The sequence below is a fragment of the Carassius carassius genome, chromosome 2, assembly GCF_963082965.1.
Source record: "Carassius carassius chromosome 2, fCarCar2.1, whole genome shotgun sequence".
Lineage (NCBI taxonomy): Eukaryota > Metazoa > Chordata > Actinopteri > Cypriniformes > Cyprinidae > Carassius > Carassius carassius.
In genome coordinates, this window is record NC_081756.1 from 43,917,731 (window position 1) to 43,938,303 (window position 20,573).

The 20,573-nt window shown below is 36.2% G+C and overlaps 1 protein-coding gene across 1 annotated transcript; it reads right to left on the reverse strand.

Moving 5' to 3' along the window:
• Positions 1-120: 120 nt before the first annotated feature.
• On the reverse strand, positions 121-12,709 carry LOC132110472 (BTB/POZ domain-containing protein 10-like). The gene is made up of 8 exons (XM_059517106.1): positions 12,538-12,709; positions 7,547-7,730; positions 7,171-7,453; positions 6,345-6,447; positions 2,910-3,030; positions 2,288-2,485; positions 1,578-1,688; positions 121-981 (listed from the first exon to the last, which is right to left on the reverse strand). The coding sequence occupies exons 2-8, from the start codon at positions 7,698-7,700 to the stop codon at positions 659-661; spliced, it is 1,293 nt and encodes a 430-aa protein (XP_059373089.1). The 5' UTR covers positions 7,701-7,730; positions 12,538-12,709; the 3' UTR covers positions 121-658.
• Positions 12,710-20,573: the final 7,864 nt, after the last annotated feature.

Below are 20,573 nucleotides of genomic sequence, written 5' to 3' on the forward strand. Positions count from 1 at the left end.
ATTTTGTTTCTCAGATTCTCTGCATCTATTCTGTAACGGTACAATTTTGATCATATTTAAATTTTTGCCATCAACAAAACACCAAAAGCAACCAAAAATTACACTTAATGTCAAACACTGTACATTATATTATATACCTTTATTAATACAATGATTTTCAAGCATTTGAACAGACGGATCTTAAGCAGATAAATTAATGTCGATCCAAGAAAAACGCCATTCGTTCACCAGGCAAATGGACCTCCTGAGGAGACACAAAAGTTCTTAGGAGATCAAGGGGAGAGCTTTCCCCAAAAAAACAAAAAGTGGCACCAAACCCAAATACATCAAATGAAAAGTAAAATATAATAAAATGGAAAAGAACAATAGTAATAATAATTATATAATACTGTAGGCCCAAAATAAGTGAGGTTGCTAACTTCATTTCAAACAAACAAAGATTAATTTCCTTTGGTCAAGTAAAAAAAAAAAAGAACAGCGAATATGAAACACGAGAGCACCCCCCAAGCCAGTATCCCAAGTCCATGATGTTTTTTTTTTTTTAAATACAGTAACTAGACAGTTGAGGCTCTAAGGCTGTGGAGGAGGTGCAGAAGGCAATCTGGTTATAGTGTCACTCTGGTTCATGCTCCAGCATGCAGTGAAGGGGCGTCTGCTCTCAGACGGCAGGCGAGGGGACATCGGGGTCAGGCTCATTGTTGCTGTAGTGGTGGCCGGGAGGAGGGTGGTTGGGGAGAATGTCCAGTTCATCCACTTGTGGTCCGGGATGCATTACCACAAGCTGGTCCTGGGGAATGTCTGCCGCGGCTGCTGCCAGATTCGTGATAGACTTGCTCTTCACGCACTGGAAGTCCACGTGTCGACTCTTGCCTTCCTCCTTCTCCCAGGACATGCGGATGAAGGGTCTTTGGACGTAGTTGTAGATAACTTCAGGCCTACCACCTGGACGCTTTTTCACTTTCTCTTTGTATGTTGGATAACCTACAGATGCAGATTTGATACTCAAATTGGTGATCTTCTGATGTGGGTCATAACCATCATGGAAGAGTTCATTCAAATTAAAAATCTATCATTATATTTACATAATATCATGCAAAATCTTGCCCTTCTTTGTAGCTTTCAAATCAAATATGGCACCTTTCGACTGGAGGAAGACTAATATATCAGCCAATATTTGCCCATTATGTCTAGACCCAGTTCTAATGACTCATGCTTTCTCAATGTGTTTTCAAATAGTGTAGTGAATTTTGAATAAATGCTGTGTAAAGTAATTTCACATTTCATTTTATTAGATTTGTGTGCATCTCATTGGCTTTCATTACATTTCGGCCATCCTACTTTGTAGATATATCAACATCACATCAGATTCGAAGACAGTAACAATCATCTTTGGTTTTCAGATTTGTCGGACCAAATGTCAAGCCTGATATCTGCTGCCATATTTGATTCATTGCTACTTCAGAGAACTGAAGCAATGAGTGCATGAACTATCCCTTTGAATGATTAAAATTAGATTGCATGTTTGAATAAATACGTATAATGCTGTAAAAGCAGCATGCAAGACAAAGAATTCTTACCTTCGATACCAAGTCTAATTTTCTTAAGTCCTCGCTCTTTTAAAACAGATTTGGCTACGTCACGGTTTTCAATGTACTTGAAGAAACGATACAGTTTTGTACTGTATATAACTAAAAGGGGGAAAAACATAAATGTTTAATATATTTGCTGTAACCACAAAGACAAAGACACTAGTGATGCACTGAAATTTCAGCAACCAAAGGTATTCTCCTGAAATGGTTTTGGAGGGCTGAAACGGCATGTTAGACAACAACAGGTAAAAATGTGAGCTATGTGGACACTAGGAATAGGTTGACAATATCAATCTCTCAATTTCTATCAATCTTCATTTTGATGAACCAATATGAATTCTTAAATCCCAATCCATGTTTTTTTTCTGTTGATGCATCAAGAAAACTTTCACTTAACATTATTTGTCACACACCTGGATCCAACAGGCCTTAATGAGGTTAGATGGCATACTGAATTTAACAAGAAGGTGAAGGTGCTAGATCGCATACTTTTGACAGTAAAGTTCATTGGACACACTGTACTTCTTGCTCTCACAGCCTTGTTTTCATTCTTATCATTATTTTGTTTTTATTTGAGTGTTGATTATGAAATGAATTTGATTAATTCAGTGATATTCAGTGAAACAAATGTCGGTGCATCACTAAAAACACTTCTTAAAAATGTTTTTAAGATGTTACAGAAAGGTGGGTGTGATTACTTTGTGAATACTCCTCTCCCATCTGAGGTGGGTACTCCTCGTCCCAGTCCACCACATCATCGTCTGTGAGCACTACGATGTGACACTCCCTCTCTCCGTTCTGAGCGCTTGCCACCATCAGAGGAAGCACCATCTCCTCCAGATAGAACTCGAACTGCCGCCGAGCGCCGTCGTTGGACAGTTCATGCATTAGGGCACCTTACGAAACAAACTGGGTCAATAATTGAAAACCTGAGGAAAACGAAGCTGGCAAATCTGGCATTTTGTTAAATATGAGGCAGAAAACAATGTCAAAATACTACAGTTGTCAGATCACAGTTCTGACATGTTCACTGATAGAAGATTAAAGGAATAGTTCAACTAAAAATGAAAAATAGTCCTCTATCCTCTGACATGCCTTAATGATGGTTTGGACTCTGATGGCACCTATTCACTGCAGAGGATCCATTTGTGTGAAGCACTGATGTAAAGCTAAATTTCTAGAATCAGTTTCAATGAAGAAACAAACTCATCTTGCTTGGTCTGAAAATGAGTAAACTGTCATCACATTTTTATTTTCGGGTGAACTATTCCATTAACTTGAATCTCGTGTATCAGGAAGGCCATTTCAGGAATTACTCACTCAGGTCTCGGCACTTGATAGTACTGTAATCAAAAGAGATGCACAGATAGTCGCACGCTTCCCTCAGCTCGGGAATGGAGATTCCATCAGGACAGCGGATTATCCCAGATTTATAGTAATCCTGCCAGTTAGAGACAGAACAGACAACACAAAAGATGCTATTAGAGAAGCTACACCACTTAAAAACACATGGATGTAGGCCATATTCATGTGCACTGCTGCTCACTATCATCTAACTTGAGAAGTGCTGATTATTTTATTCAAAACATTTTAGACTAAACACTATAATTAAATTTCATTACAATTAAATTAACTTAATCACTCTCTCAAAGCAATAATCACTCACTTCAGGTTCAATTCTAAAAACTCGTAAGAATTGAACAACAAACAACTTTTAGCAAATATCAATTAATATCCAATTTTCATACTTTACATTTTATGCTGTGATGCCTAAGTTCACTTGCAGCACTAAAAATTTGTATTTATTTTGGCACCAATGCAAAAATGAAGCATGAAACTTTAATACTGGCCATTTATCAGTTACTGTCCATTACATAAAAATAAATTTTTAGCTTATCAGTATAAAAATTTTAATGTCCGAAATATATTAAGTAGACCATAAATCCACGACACGTTAGAGCCAAATATCTCGCAAAGGTGATGTAGTTTCTCCCTCTCATTCCTTCTTACACAAAAACAGTAATTATTGTATTGCAGTGGTTTTCAACCTGTGGGCCGCGGCCCGTGGTATTGCAGGTGGGCCGCCAATTACTATTAAAAGAAATAATATTGTTAATATATGTAAAAATTTCTTAGTCATAACATAATATAATTTCATATATATATATATATATATATATATCATAATTAAATTAAAAAGAAAATATTAAACTGTTACTATGCTTCCACTATTCGAGATCGCTGTTTGGTTTGGGAATAAACCACCAATTTATCTTAGATATTTTTGCTGCATATGCTACAGAACAACAAATTCAAACATGCATAAATGGCTGTCAACATGTTCCCTCCTGACTGCTTGCTCCGCTGACTGTCTACCCGCTGCCGAGCTCTGCCTGGATCTGGTTCTCCCGTTTTGCTGAGCTGTGCCAGCCCGAGTTATTTTCTGTTCATTTCCAGTCCATTCTAGGGATGTGTGAATAATCGAAATCGTCATAAAATCATGATTTGAGTGTGCACTATTTATAAATCACTTTATAGCACGATTTTCCGCAGCCCTGACCTCCCGCAGTATGCCATCTGATTCAATCTGAATGCAACGTGCCTAGCGCGAGAACAGAACAGACTGGGCATATGCCTAACTCCAGGTTCACACACTGTCTGTGATGCGCCTTTTTTCCGAGCCCATGTTAACGGATCAGAGCGTTCACACTGCATGCGGTAAAAGGCTAGAAATAAAAACATGCAAAAATTATTAATATCTAGCGCATGAGCATAGAGAGAGTTGTGAGTGCACAGGACGCAGTTTAAGTGAGAGGAGAAACGTTTTAAGTGCACGCACTCGCTCTGGGCAAGCACGTCTGGTTTTGTGACGGAGCAAAGGAAATCTGCGTGCGAACAGAGTGATTCGTGCTCGTGCATTATTTTAATGTGCTTTCGCGTTACATTAACGCGCTCTTGCTGCTGCTTCTGCAAAGCTTACACATACTGTATAGGCTACACACTGCAGATGGAGTTTGTGTGAACCTGTATAATTTATAACAAATCTATTTCAACACCTGAGGCACCGCTACAATTAATGTGCTCTATGAACAATGCAAGGCAACAAGAAAAAAAGTCCCTTGACACAGGATTTATTTATTTATATATTTTTTTTGCCACAAGTCTTTAAATTGTGTTACACCTTTACTATAGTGATTATTTTGACTTCTTTCTTTTGTAAATATGTTTCAAATTCATCCTGAATGCATTTATGACTGTAAAGCATATCTTTGTGTGTCAAAATCGTGATTAACATCGAAATCGCAAAATGTTTTTATTTTGTTTTTTTTTTTCATATCCCACAGCCCTAGTTCATTCAATAAATACAGTTAACAATCTAGCTTCTTAGTACTAAGTTATTAACCCAACAATAGCGGGGTCAGTTAATTTTTTTTTGACGTGGGCCGCGCAAACATATGTGTTGTGTGGGCCGCGAGCTGAAAAAGGTTGGGAACCACTGCTGTATTGCATTCAAATTGTTCCTTCAAATAGCATGCTTCTCTGTTTAAGCTCTCACACTCAACACATCCTCTCTCTGGATTACTAGTCAGTATCATTGTTTGAATGCACTCATCTAATTTTATCAGATTTTACTGCAGCGAAGGATCATTATAGCAGGATATACAGCAAAGCTGATGACAGGCTCATGCTGCACTTAACAGCATTATTTAAAAGCTGTTGCTGAAAGCTCATTATGAGATGTTCTCAGGTTGAAGCGGCCCACAGTGAAGGCTTGTTACTAAACCATAGACCTGTCTTAAACTTTAATATTCCCATGCAAATCAGCTATTAGACTTTATCAGGGCACTGTCTCCAAATTAACAAGTTTAAATGTTGCCATTCATTGTCATACACATGAGTCTATTTGGGATATCCTTGAAACAAATTAATGTTTCCTGAAACCAAAGCTAAGGATTTGTGATAGACTTGAGCTTCTTAAGTTGGTTACACATGGGACAAGAAGCACCACGGGTAGAACATGGCACAGGAATCATATATAAAATTAATCATTCTGTATATGCATTTTGCATATGCACTTTTAACATGGAGGTCACTGTATTAAAAAACATCCTGTAGGTTTCAAAACAGAAAACTTTCTCGTAGTCTAAAACATCTCCTATTGAAGCCAAGTGACAGGATGTGGAATGTGCCATTTTATTACGTAATAGTTTGGCTAAACACAGCCTCCGCAGAAGATCAACGTCTGCATCTACATTTCTGCAGAGTCATTACCAGACAGAGTCAGTAAGAACTTCATCCTGTGTTCACTTCATTTTACTGTGGTTTTGTTTACAAACAAGGCACAAAGTGACAGGATTTTCAGAATGTTTGAAACTAAAAGACGATGCTGTGTTGAATATATATGATCTGACAGTAATGCCGTACTACACAAGTGTAACTCTTTTTATTACTAACCGTGGTCACTATTGCTATTGTACTATTGTATTTATGTGTTTTTAACCTTAATTACAGCATTTGAAAAACCCTCTATGAAAAACTGCAATCATACCAATGTTAGCCAATCATACCAGTGGGTGTTTAATTTCAAGTCTAAAATCCGCCACAAACCATTTCAAACTGTGTTTTCTTGATGAGAGGGGGTCAAAACAGGACAGACATTATAAGTGGACCTCAGAGAACCGTACAAAAATAAATGAATCCTTTAATGTGTGCAGTGAGACAGTGAAGGTGAGATGTTTAGTGACAATGACCTACCAGAATGGCCCTAAATACAGTAGAGCTGATGCCCTCTGCCACCTCATACTCTCCTTTCTCATTGGGCCACGTGAAATTGTGCTCTCGTCCAGATCCAAACATTCTACAGGAAAAAACAAATGTATTTTTTTTTCAGAAACAACAATGGGAAAATGTATTAAAAATAGATTACAGAAGGTTGAGATGGGTTAATGGATTAGTTCTGTCTGGATTAGATCTGCTCTACCTAGGTGTCATTTATTCCTTTTTCTTGCATGATCTTAAAAGGTCTTAAATTCAGTTTGATCAAATGTAAGGTAATAAAGTCTTAAAGTGTGTAACAAAAGGCTCCATTATTATTTTGAGAGATCTTAAAGGGATAGTTCACCCATAAATGAAAATTACGTCATCAATTTCTCATCCTCATGTCATTCTAAACTCATAAGACTTAATCCTTAAAACACAAATATAACATAATTAAGATTTTTGGGTAAACTTCCCTTTAAGTTTTGGTTACTTGGACTTCCAAAGGAGGGACAGAAACCTCTTAATTTATTTTTTGAAGATTAATGTCATATGGTTTTGGAACAACATGAGCATGAGTAAATGATGAAAGAATTTAGTTTGAGAGATCTAGCCCTTTAAATTTGGTAATGGAGAAACAGGAATCGTGATATGGCCCAAAGTGAATATGCAAGCAGCAACAATTTATTTACATAAATGTGAGCGCTGCATGTTTTGAGTGATTAGATCACAAAACTATTTGTACTCCATTTGTATTTTTCACTGTTTTTAACAGACACCTTCAAGACAGAACTCTTTGAAAGATGATTGGTCTGCTCCTAACCTGCCCAGCATTGTGTTGGGCTGTGCAGTGAAAATCGAGGGGTCCACAACGAAGCGAGTGTTGTCCACAATAAGCGTGACCTTCTCTGATGTGCGGACGCTGCGGGCTCCATCTTTGACGTTCTCGTAGACGAAGACCATCTCACCGGGGCCCATGCTCTTGTATGTGCCCTCCGAGCTAGACAAGCTACTGTTGCGGCTGCTGGCCACCCCACTGCTGCTGCTGCTGGGAGAGATCCTCTGAGGCCTGGGGCTGCTGGGCCGTGATGAGCCGCCTTCACGATCTGGACATATGACACATATACAAGATGATGACAAACCATGGGACTTAAATGAAGAGCCACATCGGACCTAAACAATAAAAATTGTTTTCTCACCACTGTTGTGTTGGCGTGTGGGTGAGGTCAAGTTGCGAATACAGGGTGTGAGCTGGCCTTCTCCGCGCTCGTGTGAGGAGTCCCGAGAGCGGTCACCGGAGCGACGTCGATCTCTGGATCGGTCACAGCCTCCACTGGCACCATGCATGTTCATTTTCACCTGGACTATCTAATACATCTGGCCCGTGCAGGAAGCAAAAATAAAAGAGAAACCTTAAAAAACACCTCTGAAGACAAGACCAAGTGTCATAATTGAACCCCTTGAGAGGAACAGACTCCCTTTGTAGTGTAAGTTGAACTGGCTCCCACAACACCACAGAGAGCTAATGTCAGGATTGTTCACATCACTGCGTAGAAAAACCGTGACCAGTTATTATAGTTAGACTAACCATAAAAAAAAAAAATAAAAAAAAAAAATTTTATCACTTGAAATAAAATAGACATTGACTGAAATTACATATGAAACAAACATTTATCATTTTCATTTTAGTTTAACTTGATGCACTAAAATAACTAAAACTGAAATAATTAACTATAAGTAGCCGAATAATTAAACAATAACGAAGACATTTTTTAAATAAGAACTAAAAAATATTGAACAAAAACACAAAAAAGTTTATTAAACAAACTTAGTAGAACTTTAACTAAAAATATAAATATAAAACTAATTCAAAATATTCATAAAAACTATAATAGTATCTCATTTATCCTTAAGTAACACTGACTGACAATTTATTTTTATTTTTTTTTCTAATTTCGCCGGCTGGTGCATGAATATTCTTGTACTTCATAGAGCCACTATATGGGGGCGATATCATTTGGCATTTGAATGCAGTTGTCATGAAATGTCTTAAACTGGAATATGCACACTTGATGGTGTTTTCAGCATCTGCCGTCTCACTATATGAAGACAAGAACTTAATCTCCAGATCTCTACTAACGTGTCACACTGTTTACATCTCGCGTAATGGCATACTGGGAATGGAGAAAGTTGCATTCTATCACAAAAACAGAGACCACTGTTATCAAAAGTAAGGGAATACTTTGAACAGAGGCCAAATAAAATGGCCCTTTGCAAAACCGATATGGTGTACCACGGCAGCACAAATGCGATGCACGAGCACCTCAGAGGAAAACATCCTGGCGCTCTTCCGGTGTTACGATTTAACTGGTTACCGTGTGATCTGGTGACCAACTTCCTGGTTCAGGTCTCCGCTGCAGATGTGATGGAACGACCGCAGCAGATTCGGCGATTCTAAAAGCACAAACCGATGTGATATTATTAAGTGTCTAATAAACGCAGACTTGCTCATTGCATGATTCTGATATTCTTGTAAAGATTACAAGTTATTGGTATGATCACCTGTAGCGGCTGAAGTAAGGATAAGTAAGTCTGTGTTGGCGCGGGTTTCGAACACGCATTAGGGGCGTTCACATATCGCGCGGAAAACGCTAGTCTCGCCACTTTCTCCTTTCCAAAGCGCTCGGGCAGTTGCGCCCCTGGGGTGTCTGACGTTGCTAAGCAACCATGACGTGCTCTCTCCATGAAGACGCGGAAATTCCAGCAAAGGATAAATGGATTTGCAGCACTAAAAATCGCTTGCAGTAGCTCTGCTACTAAATTTATTTCAAAATGGAAATCCATATACAGCTATAATCAGCTGTCCCCTCATTTTAGCTGAGCTTTCAACGTTGTTATGGGAAAGGATGAAGCTGATTAAAAAAAGACAGCGCGCCGCGATACAACAGTCACAAACCACAGAGCTACCCCGAATCAGCTCCAGATCTCTGGAAACCATGCTAAACCATAGCAGAACCCTCACTACATTTTATGGTTTGTGATGCTAAAGAACATTTCATGAGGTCTCAGACAACTGTAAATTTGTGGCTACTGTGGTTTAATTATAAACGCTATCGTAAACTCATATTTACCATAGTAAAATAATTTTCTTTGCCTATTTATTTTTGTATACTGTAAAAACTTCAACCACATTGGTTGAAAATGAATAAAGGTTGAAATATTATATTAGAAGTTGTACTTATATTTTTTTGTAAAGTTATCCAAAGGATTCATTAGCTAATCAAAGAACATTATATTAATTATTTATTGTAATAAAAATAATCGTTAGAGTAGTCGACTAATCGAAAAATAATCGTTAGATTAGTCGACAGAATAAATAATCGTTAGTTGCAGCTATAAATCGCATGCGATTCACCTGCGATTATGAACGCGAAATTGCGTAGCTTGTCAGCGAACTATGGCTCTGTCTATTAAGTGCCGCTCCATTTGAAAGCAGGTGATGGACATTCTCTGCGTTTCTTATTTGTTAAGTTTATTAGGGTTGTATGTTACATAATGTTGTTAAATTAAAGTTTATTGCATATTTCAGTTTAACGAGTCTCACCATGATGGTGTTTAGTGCTTGTGTGAATGACACTGTGCACCTTCTATGTGTCTTATTATTTAAAGGCTGCTTGTGATGGGCTTTGTTTCATCATGTGACTTTCTCATCACCACCTGCTTTTGGTGGTTATCAGTGTATTACAAAGATACAAAACTGATTTCAGTACTTCAATAAATTGGTATATTAACATTATATCAGTTAAATTAAGGTATTTAACTGTAAATTTAAGGTAAAACAGTTAAACTTAAAACGGGTAAAACAGTTAAACCCAAAACGGTGTTACTGTATTTTTTACTGTATAATTCTGGCAACCACAGCTGCCTTTTTTTACCGTATATTTTGCAGATTTGTTTTACAGTGTATATAGCAACCATAAATACCACACTTTGTCACATACAAATAACTAGTATGTGTATTGTAAAACAAGCACATAATTACTGGTGGTAAAAAAAAAATTAAAAAAAAAAGAAGAAAATAAACCAATAAACTTTCCGAAGACACCCTTTCACATAGTAATTCACAACACCGCATTTATGATAATTGTTTATGCCAGACGCTCAAAAGGAGGTGTGTTTCAACGGATTCTATTCCAGTTGATCAGGGAAGTACCTGGGGGAAATTCAACTGGATGTCATAAGTGTAACACAAAGGAGAAACGGGGCTGAGTCTGGTGTGTGTCAGACCGCTGGTTCATTGTGTGCATACACACCAGTAGAACATAATGAACAAAGTACCACTATTGTACCACCATGGTTTTGGGTTGTTCACCTGAAGTAATCATACAGTAATACCATGGTAAATATCAAAATACCATTGCATTACTATCGGATACATCACTGTACAATGGTAAAGATACTTTGTGTCATAATATGTAAAACTTAAAACTTATTGGACAACCATTAAGGGATATGAATCAGACATTTGTGTACAACACCACTCCCTTTGGCCTCTGCCCAGCCCCATTTTGTGTGTGTGTGTGTGTGTGTGTGTGTGTTTTTTTTTTTTTTAAAGCTCAGGAAGTCAGGAAATTCCTAAGATAGTTGTCCATTTAAACCAGTCCCTTAAAATAAAACAACAAATACAGAGAGACAGAGACCACCCCTTTGTTCCTCACCCATGCCCTGTGCAGATAGCATAGCTGAGGACTTCTGATAAACCCGTTGGCTAGTTTCTCATTCCTACATAGTGTGCCAAGCAGCATATATTCTACTCTAGATAGATAAAAAAAAGTCACAAAATTAAAAGGTAAAGGTCTTAAAAAGTCTCTAAAACCACAAAATGTTAACCTTTGAAATATGTAGGTTAAGTGACTCAAGTAGATAAACCAGTAGTTTTAGTAAACACTTACAACATCCTGTGCAGTGTGTGAGTAATCTGCAGTGTTTACACACTTTTCACAACGCATGTGATGCTGGTCGTGCCTCAAAAGTACAAGCAGACTCATAACCTGATATTATGTCATTAATTAACAACCACTGTACTGTTTTTACACAACAGTCACTTTTACATTATGTGTCTTTGCTAACTAATGTTTAGGGGGATTCAAATTACATTTTTGGAGACATAAGTCACAATAAAAACATTTCTAAATGTTTTAAGTATTTAATATTGACATAATTTTCAAGTGTGGCTTAATCCTCTGATGCGTGTGGTGGAATTTGTTCAACAAAAAGTCATTTTTGAACCATTCAGGATGTGATGTTACAACCAAACCACCATGACATTACTTACCTTTGACCCATTCCCATAATTTCACATGCCTGTTCTCGTCATGATGACGTTTATACAAATTCAGCATTTCTTATGTAAGCCCCAAAAATATTGAAAAAATATATTATAGTGCACAAACAGCATTTAGTGAAAAAAGAACGAGAAATTGATGTATTCTTTAAGGTTAGTAATTTTAACAGGAATAATTATACACAATACAGTTAAAACATGTTATTTATTCAATCTTACCACATAACAAATTATCCTACATTTCAAAAGAACTTATGTTGGTGTAATGTTAAATGTGTAGTTTATTCTAAAGCTTTACTGTTTACTGTAAAGTTCTAGTAACAACACCTACCCTATATATATATTATTTATATCAAAATAATTACAGCGTTGTTCTGAAGTAAAAAGAAACTTAGTTTTTCCTATGCAAACTATTAGTTCATGCTTCCGAGGGTACAAATAATTTTAAGGCCAGAAGAAAATATATGTAAATAGCCAGATTTCATAACATTATTTATTTAAAATGGTTTCAAAAAGTCTTGTGATCTGATCTGATCTAAAAACCACAGGACTGACATCAGTCCAAACGCTTAAATGACTCCAAACGCTTTAATGACTGAGTCGATAAATGACAACATAAGCAAAAAGCGCTAACGTTATTTGTCATACTTTGTCATACTCATTAATTAAACAGGGATTTATAATTAAATGTGTGTTTATGGGTCTCGTGTGCTATTAGGCAGCGGACTCATCTTCACACACAAAACCTCAGCGGACGTTAAAAACTACTAACGTTAGCTAACCACCGAGGCTAATCAACAAAACAACAACAACAGACGTCTAGATTATGAATTAAACAAATCCTTACCTTTTTACGGTGTCGTGGGCATAGTTTGTAAAATAGCTAATTACTAGTGTTCTCTCGTGAGGTAAACAGAAAGTAATAATTATAAAATTTGAAGAGGACAATCGGCTCTTCTGAAAAAGCGAATCTGATCTCCACAAACTGCTGACAGGAAACGCGACTTCACTAAAGTATCTCGAGAACTGCGTCACGTAGTCAACGGGCTAAATAAAATTGATCAAATTACCAAAATAAGAATGAAAGAAAGGTCCATCTTTCGCTCACTTGATTTTCTACTTAAAAAGAAATAAAGAGAAATGAGAAGTGGTTTTATTTTCGTTTTAAGAAACGGGAAACGAAGATGTAACTTAGCTGGATTTTTCGTATTTTTGTTCATGGGTAAAAAAAAAAATGAGACTATGCTCTAATATGTTTTGAATGTGTGGGCGGAGCTGAAACCCCCCTTTCATTACTTTCGTACTGCACCGTTTGGAGGTAACCACGCGCGCCCAAGTACTCTACCGAGTTTATTAATCTTGCGGATTCGTTTACAAGATATATATATATATATATATATATATATAGAGAGAGAGAGAGAGAGAGAGAGAGAGAGCAAACCCGCACTGAATGAAATGATTCGCCATAACACAGGCATATTAATAAATAAATATATTTCTATAACATTTATAATAAAATAATATAATAACAATTTGTAAATAATGCATCTTTACTTAAGTTTTCAAGATAATTAGTCTACTGCAATTCTTAAATCCAAAATATAGGCTACTTTGGAATTATTAACTGAATTCACAAATTTCTGGATGATGACCATATGAATATAGTGGGTGTTACCACATTATAGATAATGAGTTCAGACGGGAAACACGGCAACTCTCATTGGTTTGATATGAATTATATAAACATAAAATTGTATATTTTTCTATTTAAATTGTTTATTTTAAAAGTAGACATTTCGAGCTATCTATAGACATGGTTCTATGTCTGTGATGCATGAGACTAGTTAATTTCTGATGCGTTACAGAAACTGAAGCTCTTTCTGCTGTTATCGGGATGGTACGTGCGGATCAGGATTAGAATATTTAGATTAGAAGATTAGATTTTTTTCTTAAATAGGCATAGAATAAAATGAGTAGACAAAAAAATCGGTAGGCTATCATAGGCCTATTCATCATTGTAGATCACATGCAGTAAAAATAAAATGCCATTGAATAATTACTGGTGTTCTCTCGTGAGGTAAACAGAAAGTAATAATTATAAAATTTGAAGAGGACAATCGGCTCTTCTGAAAAAGCGAATCTGATCTCCACAAACTGCTGACATTAGATAGAATTAGATATATATATATAATTTTCAAAACAAATATTAAAGCATAATCTAATTTTTTTATCCATGAACAAAAATACAAAAAATCCAGCTACTTTTTAGTTTCCCATTTCTTAAATAAAATGAAAAAAATTAAATCAAACTGTTTCTCATTTCTCTTTAAGTAGAAAATCAAATGACCAAAAGATACACAGACCAAGAAAGAAAGAAAGAAAGTCTTGATGGTAGGTACATTTGTTGAGTATGTAATAGACAGTGGACAGTTAGAAACATCCTGTTGGTCCACATTGTATTGCAATTGTTGTATGTCTAAAAAAATAAAGGTACAAATATTTATTGAAAGCACATTTAAAGAGACAGTACGGTACTACAAAAAAAAAAAAAAAAAAAACAGTGAAAACAGAGAGGCCTACAAGGACATTGTCCTTTGTATTGTCCTGCAGTGTCTGAACAGTTTAAATAACAACTAACAAATATCTACAAGATCTAAATAGCAACAATTATTTATAAATAAATAAAAATACTATATGAAAATAAATAAAAATATATTAGTGGAGCAGTGCCCTTTCTGTCTCCAAATACAATAGTTTATTTTAAATAACACTTACTGTGTCCTCCTGCACTGATTTTACTCAGAAATCACTTTTCATTTTTTTAGAGTTCATTAGCCTTTCAAAAACATCAGTTCAGAAAATGTCAATTTAAGATCCATGTTGCACCTTCCCGGTTTCTTAAAAGTCTGATAGATGGGCTGTTGGTTTTCCCTTTTTGCTCCTTTTGGGAGACATTAAATGAGGGTATGAGGATATTGTTGAGCTTCAGCTGAAGCCAGTCCTGTCTTTCTATCATCTCCTTGTGCTCCCGAACGTTGTGCATGAGCTGTACTTCACTGATTGACCTCTTACTGTTGCAGATGGAGATATAAAGTAGTCAGATTGGAATTGAAATCACAAAATTAAAAAGAACACCAGCATCTTGGATCAATATGTTGCATCCTATTTTCTCTTACCTAAGTGGTAATCCTTCCAGATATAACAAACTGCAAAGATCCCACAGCACAATGATAAGCATGATTCTTTCCAAAGAACGTATAGGTAACATAGTGATACCTGTAGAATAAGTTAAGGATAAGTTCTATAATATACAAGATAGTGTGTCCACAATTGGCCTTTAAACTTACCACGTCTTGTTGTCATTAATTTGACTGCTTCGGTATTTCGTAGCTGCTGTGCTGAGAGGGCCCATGTATTGTTCAGCGTCGTATTTGTGTGTTGGGGCTACTCTTCCCCTTTTTATATGCACAAGACCCCTCCCATTGGTCATTGATGAGCTATCTCCATTATTGATGGTGATGTCATTCATGCTTTGATGGAGGCTGGCATGCACATGACGACACATGGCTACCAACACCCCCACTAATTCTGTTTTCAACACCTTGGTCAAGACCCCCATGATCACAGTGCTGGAGAACTAGTACCATGTACGGCTTTGACGGTCAGGCATGGTGCCACCTTCGACAATGTATTTCATTATATCATATTCAGAGACTCAAAACGCGGTCTCAAACTCTCTTAAAAATGAATAAGGAATCATTATTAATTAATTATTATGCCAAAGACAGATTTAAAGCATATATATATATATATATATATATATATATATATATATATATACTGTCATATATACAATTATTTCATTTATTAGAATTTATTTATTTATTTAGTTTTTTTTGTGGAATGCTTCATAGAGAAAAAAGGATTCAATCCGTTTTTTTTCCCACTATTATTCTTATCATTATTGGTGACTGCAAACTTTCTTACACTTTAAATCACACATTAAACTGATGTATTATTGGCAGTGTTGAGAAACGACAAATACAACCTGTCTACTGGGGGAAAAACTTTTGGCAAGGATGATATTTTCATTTATATAGCCAATATTTTTACCCAGCTATTCATTTATCATGTGAAAATGATTCCCCTACGTAACTGGGAGAATTCAGAGTAAATTATGTAACTCATTTTGCGTGTTGCTTATGACACATCATGATAAGATAAAGCATATGATTTATTGTTTTAGTTTTTTTTTTTTTTGGTATTTCAATCTTGGAGTTTATCAGGCTAGACAGAGGAATTAATACAACAGTTTGTGCCAGACACCTCTGTGCAAGCGAGGCCCACCTGAAGTTTAAGTGATCTATGGGAGGTGTATAACCTTGTCATAATCTCATGGGACACGTAAGGTAACCATGAGAGAAGTTTTCTAAATGTGGAAGAGGAATGGCTGTCATGACACATGCAGTAAGTCCTAGCAAGTGACCAGAATCTGAATTTAAGTTAAGAATTAATACTTCATAGCAAACAATATTAAACAAAATGTATTTGTTTAGCATCTTTCATACAGCATAGCACAAAGATCTCCATTAAATATAATAATGATAGGTACATAAAATAAATATGCAGATAGATACATAGATATATTATAAACAGACAGTAAATTCTATAATAAAACAATACAAAATTGATTTTTTTTACAACAACTACTCAAATAAATGGGACTTAATTTTTTAATGAGATGTAAAAATAAAAACAGACTAAAAATAGATCTGATGTCATGGGGGAAGCTGTTCAACAGTGTAGTATGTAAATACTTCTGAATTGCTCGTAGTATAAGTCTATAGGTTTCACTGTATCCTTAAACCTCAGAGCATGTCTAACCTGTTTTCCTTGATAAAAACTGAGAGTTGTTTTCAACAAATATGAACTTTGGATTTTACACTAATTGCTGGATATTTGGGACGATAAGTCATATATATGGTACTGTATCTTCTATATATACAGTGCTATATATACAGGGCTTCTATATATACAGTACAGACCAAAAGTTTGGACACACCTTCTCATTCAAAGCGTTTTATTTATTTTCATGACTATGAAAATTGTAGATTCACACTGAAGGCATCAAAACTATGAATGAACACATGTGGAATTATATATGGAATTATATACATAACAAAAAAGTGTGAAACAAGTGAAAATATGTCATATTCTAGGTTCTTCAAAGTAGCCACCTTTTGCTTTGATTACTGCTTTGCACACTCTTGGCATTCTCTTGATGAGCTTCAAGAGCTAGTCACCTGAAATGGTTTTCACTTCACATGTGTGCCCTGTCAGGTTTAATAAGTGTGATTTCTTGCCTTATAAATGGGGTTGGGACCATCAGTTGTGTTGTGCAGAAGTCAGGTGGATACACAGCTGATAGTCCTACTGAATAGACTGTTAGAATTTGTATTATGGCAAGAAAAAAGCAGCTAAGTACAGGAAAACGAGTGGCCATCATTACTTTAAGAAATGAAGGTCAGTCAGTCCGAAAAATTGGGAAAACTTTGAAAGTGTCCCCAAGTGCAGTCACAAAAACCATCAAGCGCTACAAAGAAACTGGCTCACATGAGGACTGCCCCAGGAAAGGAAGACCAAGAGTCACCTCTGCTGCGGAGGATAAGTTCATCCGAGTCACCAGCCTCAGAAATCGCAGGTTAACAGCAGCTCAGATTAGAGACCAGGTCAATGGCACACGGAGTTCTAGCAGCAGACACATCTCTAGAACAACTGTTAAGAGGAGACTGTGTGAATCAGGCCTTCATGGTAAAATATCTAATAGGAAACCACTGCTAAAGAAAGGCAACAAGCATAAGAGACTTGTTTGGGCTAAAGAACACAAGGAATGGACATTAGACCAGTGGAAATCTGTGCTTTGGTCTGATGAGTCCAAATTTGAGATCTTTGGTTCCAACCACCGTGTCTTTGTGCGACGCAGAAAAGGTGAACGGATGGACTCTACATGCCTAGTTTCCCACCGTGAAGCATGGAGGAGGAGGTGTGATGGTGTGGGGGTGCTTTGCTGGTGACACTGTTGGGGATTTATTCAAAACTGAAGGCATACTGAACCAGCATGGCTACCACAGCATCTTGCAGCGACATGCTATTCCATCCGGTTTGCGTTTAGTTGGACCATCATTTATTTTTCAACAGGACAATGACCCCAAACACACCTCCAGGCTGTGTAAGGGCTATTTGACCAAGAATGAGAGTGATGGGGTGCTGCGCCAGATGACCTGGCCTCCACAGTCACCGGACCGGAACCCAATCGAGATGGTTTAGGGGTGAGCAGGACCGCAGACAGAAGGCAAAAGGGCCAACAAATGCTAAGCATCTCTCGGGGAACTCCTTCAAGACTGTTGGAAGACCATTTCAGGTGTCTACCTCTTGAAGCTCATCAAGAGAATGCCAAGAGTGTGCAAAGCAGTAATCAAAGCAAAAGGTGGCTACTTTGAAGAACCTAGAATATGACATATTTTCAGTTGTTTCACACTTTTTTGTTATGTATATAATTCCACATGTGTTAATTCATAGTTTTGATGCCTTCAGTGTGAATCTACAATTGTCATAGTCATGAAAATAAAGAAAACTCTTTGAATGAGAAGGTGTGTCCAAACTTTTGGTCTGTACTGTGTATATATATATATATATACAAACACACACACGTTTGTTTTTGTGAAAAGTGAGTTCATCCCATAGGTGTAATGGTTTTTATACTGTACAAACTGTATATTCTATGGCCCTTCACCAACTCTACACCTAACCCTAACCCTCTCGGGGAAACTTTTTTGCATTTTTACTTTCTCAAAAAAACTCATTCTGTATGATTTATAAGCGTTTTGAAAAATGGGGACATGGGTTATGTCCTCATAAGTCAGCCTCTCCTTGTAATACCTGTGTCATACCAATGTCATTATACAGAGTTGTGTCCTGATATGTCACAAAAACAAGAGCGCACACACACGCACACATTTGCAATGCATACACATTTAAACCATTAAGATCATTAAAACTGAAGGATGAATACAAATGTAAGTAATATGCACAGCAATGAAAATGTACATTGTGGTGCTGAATCATATAGCTGAGTGGTAGTATAAGCATAGAAAACAATTTTGGTCCCAACACAGAGCCTTGAGGAACACCACAAGTGATTTATAAAACAGTTCACAGTACAGATACAGTACATAGCCATTCAATTAATGCCACTGTGGTATTTATAAACCTCTCTTACTTTGCAATAACTCATATATATATATTTAATATTTCTTAAATATTCAATAATTATTCAGTAACTCATATATATTTAATATTTCTTAAATATTCAATAATTATTAATGGGTGCTTTATTGCATACAAAATTACAGATTCGGGTTGTCAAGATATTCCCCCCCAAAACCATGTAATTGAAGCCCGGCATTGCTCAGACCAATGTCTAGGATCTCTGTTATTGAGTGTGATGAGCGTCATGAAGTAGGCTAGTGTAGTTATTACAGTGTCAGATGAGTTGAGGAGGATCAGTTCAATATATCACACACAGATTCCCTTGTTTGTTTATTTATTTATTTATGTTTTATTGTGCAGCCCAACAAAGAACAGAAAACATATCATATGTAAGCCATGTTGCTCTACATGTTGCCCATTTTACATTACTGAAAAAAAAAAAAATAACAGCACATTTATTAGCATACCATAATCATTCTTCTATAATATATTTAATATTGCTGCTTACTTAATGCTTTCAAAATAATTAAACAAGTGATAATTTTGGACTTTGTTAAAATCAGAAAATAGCTTATTTGTTTCAAGGTCCGTCCCATGTAAATACATATGCTCCAATTAAAATGGCAACAAGCATAGACAACTTACCTCATGTCGTACATTAATAACTTTTGTGTTTGTACCTGAGAGAGGATTGGTATGGAGTACAGACTTAACACATGTTGAGTCAACACAAGCAAACTGTTCTCATTACCTCATGTGGTCACAATGTTTGTCATCTAACTAATGGCATGTAGCAGCAGTAGTGTGCGAGGGAACCGCTTAGGATTAAGGTGAAGAATTGCTTACAAACCATTAAGAGGGGTCACCCCCATGTAACAATGTCAGAAATGCCACATGAAAATCACACAGGTCTTCTTTAAAATGAGCTTTAGACATAGAGCTATTTAAAATTTGGCTGAAGCCAGTGCTTTTTTATTGGGCCTATCAATAATTGATGAGTTATTTTTAGCTGGGCATGTGTGAGAAATTGAAATTATGAGTATGCAACCTCAAATGCATTTTAGCTATTCTTTGTAAGACATAAATAATGAATGGCTTGAGATGATAACACTTAAGTCAAAGTAAATAAACGTGCAGCTGAATGAGGATATTTTACCCTGTTGTACATCTCAATAGCAGGGCATATGCATACATAAATGGGATATGTTGTCACAATTTTTTTTACAATTAAAAAGATGTAAGACAATTCATGACTTCTTCGAATTCAAATTCCAGAGTCAGGACAATTATTAACTGTATAAAATTACACATGACAACTATAAAAATATCATAAATCATAGAAACAAATATTTATTTATTCAACTGGAATTTTACTCAAATCCTACTTTAACACAAATATATAACCCCTGAGCCAACTTCCTCCAAAACTATAACCATTTTCCATTGACACTGTAACCTTGAATGACAAATGCTACAATAAAACAATGCAATAAAATGCAGTTTTCACGTCAATTCACTGTTTCTGCATCACTTAACACACTGACTTTTAATATTTAAAGTTTAGTATTTAAATTTTTTTATGGTTGTTTATTTATTTATTTATTTTCAAGGTC

Coding starts and splice junctions, on each gene's coding strand:
- LOC132110472 (XM_059517106.1), bottom strand. CDS start 7,700: ATGAACATGCATGGTGCCAGTGGAGGCTGTGACCGATCCAGAGATCGA. Junction 7,454..7,546: donor CACACGCCAACACAACAGTG/GTGAGAAAACAA, acceptor TCATATGTCCAG/ATCGTGAAGGCGGCTCATCA. Junction 982..1,577: donor AATTAGACTTGGTATCGAAG/GTAAGAATTCTT, acceptor CTGCATCTGTAG/GTTATCCAACATACAAAGAG.